Raw genomic sequence first — 9,291 nt, 5'->3', positions numbered from 1 at the left:
TCTGACATGTGTTACAGCATGTACCAGTACTTGCATGCACAATTGGGCATTCCAGACATTACATGCTGTGAGCCTAGACTTCCTCCTCCAGGAAAAGATACAATTCTATAGTCTTCCCCTGCTTTGTATTAGCAAATTCTTTTCATTAGAGTCCGAGGAGAATCATAGATCGTGCACGGAGAGGCCTATGAAAATGCAGCTTTCCTCTGCACAGTTCTTCTGCCACTTAAAGGCAAGAATAAATTTTTAAAAATCCACAGGAGTATTTCAGTATGTGGTTGATGCATGGCAATGATTTAGGGTTGCAACAATGTATCTCCCAAAATATCTGGATGACTAAACAGGTCAAAGTAGCCACATGCTCTGAGGCTCTGAGGATGACAGATATGAAGAAAAAACAAACAAGAGAGTTACTGCCAGCAGAATGCATGTGCACAAGATCGCAAGACTCCCCACTGGTTATTCAGGGGAAGGCTGGAGCTTGCATCCTCTGTCCACCTGAAGTGTAACTGAGACTTTGCAGACCGGCATAAGGCAAGATAGGATAATCTAATTAACTGTATTTTATGAAACAATAATTAGGTAAACTGATTACATCATTGTCCAGTTCTATCATGCTACAAGGGGGGAATATAAATTATTATCTCTTAAGATAAAATGAAACAAAATTAAAAATCTCAAAGGGACAAATTACAATGACATATCTCAAACTCCAACCCCCACAGAAAAGAAACTCAAATTCTTAGTTTTAAAAATAGTTTCAAAATCTTTTTAATAAAATATTTTTGCAAGCTGTACAGTTTAAGGCATATACATAAAAAGAAAAGGCAAACATAATTTTCTGTATTCGTGTATATCCTCCCAAAATCCAAAGCCACACACTTCTTACTTTACTTTTCTGCAAGTGAGAAAAATGCAGGCCATTTCAAAGTATAACCACTTTTCACGTTATGAGTGTTTTCACAGTATGCATCTGTTGAATTGGTAAATCATAACTATAATTAATATTTTGTGCTTTAATACTGTGACATACGTCATCATTATTTCTGCATGCATTTCACTCAAGAAACATTATTAACAGTCCAGATTTATAACAGATCACTTTCTTAAAGCCACATAACTGTCACAGGCTATAACTGATTGATCAGGAATCCAAGATGACAAAACAGACACAGCTTATACCCAAATAATCAGCAACCAAATACAACAAACCGACATAACAAAATCAAAGATAGAAAAATGTAACAAAACAGACTGTAAACAGAGTCTATAACCGATGAATTAGGGACTGAACATAACAAAACAATGTAATAAAACCAAACATAATACAACAGACCGTCTATAACTGATTAATCAGGGACCAAACATTTACCAAGCTACCCGACCCATTGACGATTGGTTGTTTTAGGAAGAGATGTGTGTGGTGGCTTTGGCTTTTGGAAAGTGAACGGTCCTGCTGTCTCCATTGTGTTGCTACATAACGTTGAAGATCATGCATAAATATTGTTCATATGAGATCTGAATCCAGCCATCCTGATCGGTGTCATACCTCCTGAACACGTCTGTCAGTCTCTGGGGAGGAATGATATTATTACCATTTTTCTTACAGTATTCTTTAACGTTAACAAAAACAATCTTGACAAACACGTTGGTGGAATATCATTGCTTGCATACCATGTATCTGCCAAAGGGGGTGTTACTAAGTACTGACTTAGCAGAGTGCCCAAACTTTTGCACATGCTACAATTTCTTTTTTTTTCTATTTTTTAAGCAGTAACAGTACATTAACATTAGCAGAAAATGTAACTTTTTAAACTCTGTTTGCTGCAGAGATTGTGTTACTACTTTTCACTTCAAAAATCAACAAAATGTGTAATTTGGCCAGGGGTGCCCAAACTTTTGCATACAACTTTTGCATGGGAGATACATACTGTATCACTGTAGAAAATGCATATCACAAGAAAGCACTTCCTGTACCATAGAGATACAGAACAGTGCAGAAATACAGAAAAACCAACAAGACAACAAATGGGACAGGAAAACACAGCAAATCAAGGCCCCAAACCAAGATTTTATTATACAGTGTGCTAAGCAATTACCCTTTTCATATTAATGTGATGCATATATACATTTTTATATTTTCTTTTAAATTCATTTTTCTGCACAAACTGAGGTGACATACTTTGTTCAAAGGTAAGACATATCTTTCCTATTACTGAAATACACAACACTTCTACCCAGAATGCAATGCTCTAAAGACTGCTCCAAATTTCTGCCAAATATCACACTGGTCGAAAGAATTTTTCATTTCTGCTACTTATTAGATGTGGCTGATATCACTGTGGCAAACTTCTGTTGAATGCAACAGCAGTGTACTTGTTTCAATATCACACGTTTGTTTCGCAGGAACACATAAGTACAATGTATTGAGAGATCTGTAGGACAATAATTACCTGTAGTACAATGCAAGACTGGATAAAGTCATCAAAGGCCACCTGTCCCCGTCGCTGTCTGTCAAACTTCTCAATCAGGATGCCATAAAACTGGTCTGACAGGTGGTAGCCTGAATATTCCAGAAACAATTAACATTACATTCCACTGTCATTACAGACAATTGACCCTGTTTGCTTATGAGCAAATGTTCTAATTGCTCTAATGATACAGACAACTTCCCCCTGTTAATTTTCAAAATAATCTTAAAGGGTTAACAGACTTAAGGCTATAGAATTAAGGCAAAGCTGATACAGGACATTGTTCAAGCACCACTACTGAGCTGTTGTATGGTGCTAAATCACACAAATGGTGGCCACATTTCAGCACATCCGAGGCCTGCCCACAAGACACACACCCACAACCACATACACACACACAAACACACACAAACACACACACACACACACACACACAACCACATACACACACACAAACACACACACACACACACACACACACACACACACACACACACACACACACACACAACCACATACACACACACAAACACACACACACACACACACACTTCTGAAAGAGAAAACTAAGCCAAGTTTTCAAAACACATAAAAGTAACCCAATCCCAGGACTCGACCACTGTGCAATCAGATACAGACAAACAGGAGAGGCGGGACCCTACTCACCGAAAGCTGTCAGTGCCTGTTTGAGCTCAGCCCTGTCGATGAATCCCGAATTGTCCCTGTCGTACATGCGGAAGACATTCTGCCAGTCAGTCACGTACTTCCACACACCCCAGAACTCCTGGAAGTTCACGCCACCTTTGTTCTCCCTGTCAAACATGGCTGAGCACAGTTGGAAACAGCAGATTATTACATTTTCCATACATTGGTTACGTTACTACAGCAAAACCTACTTTCAGTCATCTGTCGCTGGATAGAGATCAGGCCGAAAACACCTGATTTAAAATGTTCCAGATCATGCTGTGTGTGCCATCCACATTCTAAGTTAAAACCTGCAACACCATATTGTTTTGAGAGCCAAGCTAGGGAAAACAGATACAAATGTGAATCTCAAGTATGTTTGGTTGTGAAGTCATTATTTAAAGAAACATGAGTGTGTATGTATTTATAGTTAAGGATTACTGATGATAAGCAATCCAGAGTACATGTGTATCTGTTGTTCCAGGTTGCAAGGCCTGAATTTCAATGCTCCAAGGTTTTAAATGGACTATTACAAAATATCAGCAAGCACAATAAATTCAACAGCACAATACACGCAGACTTACATATGATAGATCGGATGGTCACAGGATTAAAGGGCATCCAGGTGCCTATGAAAAATAAGTAGTTTAAACTACTTTTGAATGACATACAAGGAAGAAAATATTCCACCATGAATAATTAAATGCTTAAGGAAACAGTTCATACACAATGGCAAGACTTTCACTTCTTACCTTGGCACTGGAACATTGCACATTTTTATTGCATTTCATTCCTTTAGATTTGCTGATCAGTCAAATTTCTCATAAGGAGAAAAAATATGAACATATACACAATAACCAGGATACAGCAGCTAACACTCACATCTTTCAGATAAACATTGTGGGAACTTAATAGCCACAGAGATTTAGGACTCAGTCATCATCCCATCTCTCTTCTACAGAGAACTGGGGCAATTGGTTTACATTTACATTTATTCATTTGGCAGACGCTTTTATCCAAAGCGACTTACATAGGTTACAGTTGTTTTACAATGTTATCCATTTATACAGCTGGATATTTCTTACTGAGGCAACTGTGGGTTAAGTACCTTGCCCAAGGGTACAACAGCAGCGTCCCAGCAGGGATTGAACCAGCAACCTTTCAGTTACGAGTCCTGCTCCTTAACCACTATGCTACACTGCCGCCCTCGTTTGGAAGGCAGAGTACCCGCTGCTGGCACATTACCAGCACTTCCAGCAGCAACGTGGTTTTCTCATGTCTCCCATCCACGTACTAACCAAGCTCAGATCCACTTAGCTTCAGCCATCAGGCAGGAGAGTGTTGTAGGGTAGTCTGGTGGCTGGTCAACAGCAAGAGATGAGCTGGACCGGGAGCACAATGAACCAGTCTGGACCGGTGCAGACTGGTGAAGAACTCTAAAGGCCAGTAGAGCAGTGAGAGCTGTGTGTGGGACACTAAATCAGGTTACACTCCCAGACAGCGGACACATCTGCTTCGCTGGGGCAGCATCCAGTACAGGAAGTACACTTAGAATTCCCGTATCTGGAATATTTGGCATTTCCACCATGCAGCACTCCCTATTCCCAGTATTGCTCTGCATTCCTGCGCCATAGAGCACCACACCCACCCACACTCCCACCCACAAATTTCCTCTCCAAATTATGCCTGTTTGTGTCATGACTATGTAAATGTACACTTTAGCCACTTGCTTCTTGTATCAGTACAATTTTGACTGACATATTATGAATGATGGAGCTGGTGGGTGTCATTGCACCATCTGGCCGTGAGGGGAATCTGCAGCCCTGGCCCTGTCAGCACTCAGGAACGATCAGCGTTGAGTTTGACATAACCCCAGGAGGCATGTGTAGAGGGCTCTCGCGCACTGCACATGAAGACCACTTCCTGCAGTATACCCTGCCAGCAGCTGACAGGAAGGGGTCCCTCTGCCCGGCTCGCCCTCCCCCAACCCGTCTCAGCAATTCTGGCCCAAAATAGAACGAGACCCGAAACCGCCCGGAGACTGCAAAGAAGTAGGCCGTCTGCCCCTCTCCTCAAACACACGGAAACGTAAACTCCCACTGTGCAGTGTGTGGTGCAGGTGCCGAAACAACAGGAGAAGGGGCTTTCAATGGGGCCGCCGTGCTCACCTTACCATTTGATAAGGCCTGTTGAAGCTCAGTGTCCGATATGGCGCCACTCTGGTCCTTGTCCACTCTGAAGGAGGGGCAGATGTTAATCACTTCTGAACACCCATGGCAACACAGGCACCAATTAAAGCTGAGTTGTTATGTTTTTCCTATTATCACTGGCTTAGAACATTCCTGCCCTGTTAGCTTCAACAGAGCTTCTGAAATCTTCATGAGGTCTTTCTCATCAAATACCCAAGCATCTGCATAAACAGTCTGAGATCACCTCTGCTTTCAAAAACTGAGTACATTAATGAAACTCCTCACAAAGAGTGCCTTGTGCCAACAGTATGTCTGAGGGGGTTAATGTGGTGAGTTCTCAGTTATGGTCAGTTATTTGGCATGAAGTTTTTTTTCCCCCTAGAGCTTGTGCTTCTAATTGCAAATGAAGATCTACAGTCAACTCCTGACAGCTGCATGTGATTGGGACTATGATGTTATGCAATTAACCAGAGAATGCATGTAGCAATAATGGAATAAGTGAAGTTGTGGGGATTAAATCAGAATCATGTTACTTGAAACTGTCAAAGTCATTCAAAAGCACACTACCAGAAACACTTTGGTACATAGGAATAAAAGTGAAAACATTTAAGAACACAGACAAGGAAAAGTGAAAGAATCTCACACATGGTATGTGGTTTCTCTTCATGCCAATAAAAATGATGCCACCTACTTACTAGGTACTAGTTTTGTTAGGAACAAGCTAAAAACCACAACAAAACCAGTGTGCATGTATATTTTCCTTTTATCAGGTTGGAAAAGCTCTGCTAATTTCTCATTCATACTATTAATATACTTATCAGGTATCAAGCAAGAAACTAATTCACAATTAACAAATGAACCAGCACTTCCACTCAAAAGGTCGGATCGTCGTTTTTTCTTCTTTATGTCACATAGCAGTATTGATACCTATATATCCCCAGACGTCAATTAAATTACCTACCTCGGGGTGTATAGGGAAGATACATAGGCTGATTGACAGGTCAAACAGTAGCTTACCATGGGTCGCCATGTCAATGAAAAACAACAAGCGCGAACTTCACCCACAACACCGTATTCCTGCAGTCACTGCCATGTAGCAGGACTCAGCATGGGACAGTTAACGAAAAGTTTTAAGAACTTTAAAGTTGTCTGAAACTGTGGAGCCCGAGGCTTTGACAACACAGTTCGCAACACTGGTACGCGATTTAGCTAAATATCTCAGGTCGTTTCTGTTCCCGTCATTATGGAATCTCCGAATTAACAACAGAAACATCACTGGAAACAACCATTTATTAGACAACCTACCACTTACTGGAGACAACTTAGTTCTTTCGTACACTTGCAATGTACCAAAAATTTGCTACCAATCAAGGTAACCACCTACAGTATATTTTAAAAGGCTTCGCCAGCACTGTATAGCTGCCTCATTTGGACAGCTGGTTAGCAACAGCCCAAGATGAGGCCTGGTGCCTGCGTGTGGAACAAGTCATGCGCTCAAACATGGCTTTACAACGACCAAGTACCAAACTGATAAAGCGCACCGCAACAGCATTGCAACAACAATGAACGCAAGCAAATTATAATGCACAAAAATAGCTCGCTACAGCCCACAGCAGATCTTCCTAGTCGAAATCGCTAAAATAAGGTAGCCCCTTCAACTGCCCATGCACACTTACGGTGGCATTCCAAAAAAAAAAAAAACTTTTAACAACTTGCAGTTGCACTGCACCATAGCTGGCTAATGTTGCATGTTTTGGGTCACTGACTAAAAGAGCCATAATATTACCTGGCGAGAAACAACAACACAATGCAACACTGAACTCAAATTCTCCAGCACAAAATCAGTTCGCTCACCTCCGAAATATATCCCACAGAAAAGCTTGATCCGGCGGCGCGTTACTGTACTGGGAAGCTCGATATTGATTGTGAGCTGCCATTTTAAGATTTCGCCTTAATACTTTGTTAGAATGTGAAAGATGGACGTATTTTCATGTCTGTGCCTTATGTCCTTCAGTAAGGTGTGTATTTCCCGAATACCTCTACTTCGCAGATAAGACGTCAACACCCCATTACTTTGGGTTCCTCCTACACTTATTGCACCGTTAGTGTAGCAGCTCTGTCACAGCAAGGAGGTGTAACCTCCTTACTCAAAGGAACTTCAAATGTGAGGACGCTGTGAGAATACATTGAACATGTCATCAACTAAAACGTGATTTGTACGTATCATTAATTCCACCATTCGTGTGCATCTTCTTGTTCTTCTTCTTTTAAATAAAAATGCAGTTAATTTGAGCTTTTTTTAACAGTAATGTTGAAGGTGTTGGCTTGCGAGAGCAAAGTTCGCCTTGATGAAATACTAGCAGTTAAGCCTTTTTTCATGATAATATATGCTTATGGCCTTTGACAGTTGTCGAATGTAGAACAAAGCAACCGCCTCTCTCGACGAAAACATTAAAATAAGGGTTTGCGTACCGATATAACTGGCCTCACGTAAGAAATTTAAATCGATTAAAAAATATAATGCACCATCATCTGTCTCATTTGTATTATTATTGATATTTGTAATGTTTTTCTTCACAAATAAAAGTATCATGACAAGGCCATGTGTTTCATCGACCCCATGTGCATTGAATCTGCAACACGTTTGTCCTGGGCTGGCTGGAGCTGGCTGTTTACAGCTGCTAACCAACAGAGATTCAGAGATGTATATACATTTACCTCTAGCTCATGGGATTTGTTTCCTTACCTAAACCACACCACTAATAACAAAAGGAATAACAACAACAGCAACAACAATAATAATAATTGATGTTGTAACTGTATTCATATGCTCCACTGTCTCACATACCAATACAAACTGTCAGTGTAAACCTTTGAATGTTGCAGGGTGGAGATTTTTTTTTGGATCCTGATTGGATCAGAATCCTATCAAACAAGACTTGAACAAATAAACTCCATCTGCATGCTAATTCAGCGGGTGGATCAGCTGCTGCGTCTGATGGCTCACCTTTTTATCTCAGTTTAAATCACAGTTGTCACCATGGTGTTAAGTCTGATACGCAACATGTAAGCAAGGCTATGTATCTCTCAACTTCCTCTTACAATACCAGTGGATAACAGTGTAGTCACCATGCTGTGACATTCCATAAACACTGTTACTAAGTTCTGATATCTGAAGATGTACACACATTTATGGTCTACATACCCCCCACTGTGACACAATGACAGAGACAAAGTGATATCTCCCTACTACTAAGAGTAACCTCTACTCTGTGGAATATGTTTGGTCTATTCCCTGTTCTGAGTAGACACAATCCAACAGTCAGTGTAGGCCTTCCTATATTCCCGTGTTTCCCAACCCTGCTCCTGGAGGCACACTGTCCTGCATATCTTCTATGTATCCTTCCTGCTTGACTAAATCAGGTGTGCTCAGCTAATCAAAAGTGCCACTGATGAGTTCAGTCAGGTAGGTAGAGCAGGGATAGATAGAAGATATGCAGGACGGTGTGCCTTCAGGAGCAGGGTTGGGAAACGCTGCTATATTCAATCAATGATATCTTGAGGAAGTGACCATTTGGATTAGCAATTACACCAAACTTCAAATCAGAGTCTTGTCGTGGGCATGTGTGACCACTAGGAGGCATCAGAGGAACAGTCAGGGCTGACTCAGGAGAGAGCGGAGTCAGCAGCACATGGGCTATGACATCATCCCCCCACATTCTCCAGCGTCATTCTGCTTCAGTGGCAAATACGATATCTGATCTCACGCCTGAATAACTTCATACAATTAGATCGTGGGAGGGGTGAGTTATCCAGTAAAAAATGTAGCACCTCTCTGCCACAGACAAGACTGACAAACAAAGCAGGGAAGAGAGAAGGTTGGAGCTCGGAGCACTGTGCTTCTGATACCCATTTTCCGCTGATTACAGGGTACAAAGCGGACATGA

At 41.2% G+C, this 9,291-nt stretch overlaps 1 protein-coding gene across 2 annotated transcripts; it reads right to left on the bottom strand.

Annotated features, from left to right (window-relative positions):
* Positions 1–1,290: 1,290 nt before the first annotated feature.
* Positions 1,291–7,485, bottom strand: LOC118771261 (programmed cell death protein 6-like). Of its 2 annotated transcripts, XM_036519203.1 has the most exons (6): positions 7,199–7,485; positions 5,329–5,390; positions 3,740–3,784; positions 3,138–3,296; positions 2,454–2,563; positions 1,291–1,572 (listed from the first exon to the last, which is right to left on the bottom strand). In XM_036519203.1, exons 1-6 carry the CDS (start codon positions 7,279–7,281, stop codon positions 1,474–1,476), a joined length of 558 nt encoding a protein of 185 aa, XP_036375096.1. In that variant the 5' UTR covers positions 7,282–7,485; the 3' UTR covers positions 1,291–1,473. The 2 variants fall into 2 exon arrangements, with proteins under 2 accessions (XP_036375096.1, XP_036375097.1); XM_036519204.1 differs by lacking the exon at positions 7,199–7,485 and having other exon boundaries at positions 5,324–5,366.
* Between the last annotated feature and the right edge of the window lie 1,806 nt (positions 7,486–9,291).

The sequence above is a fragment of the Megalops cyprinoides genome, chromosome 24 (assembly GCF_013368585.1).
Source record: "Megalops cyprinoides isolate fMegCyp1 chromosome 24, fMegCyp1.pri, whole genome shotgun sequence".
Classification (NCBI taxonomy): Eukaryota; Metazoa; Chordata; class Actinopteri; order Elopiformes; family Megalopidae; genus Megalops; species Megalops cyprinoides.
This window is presented reverse-complemented; position numbering and strand designations above follow the sequence as displayed.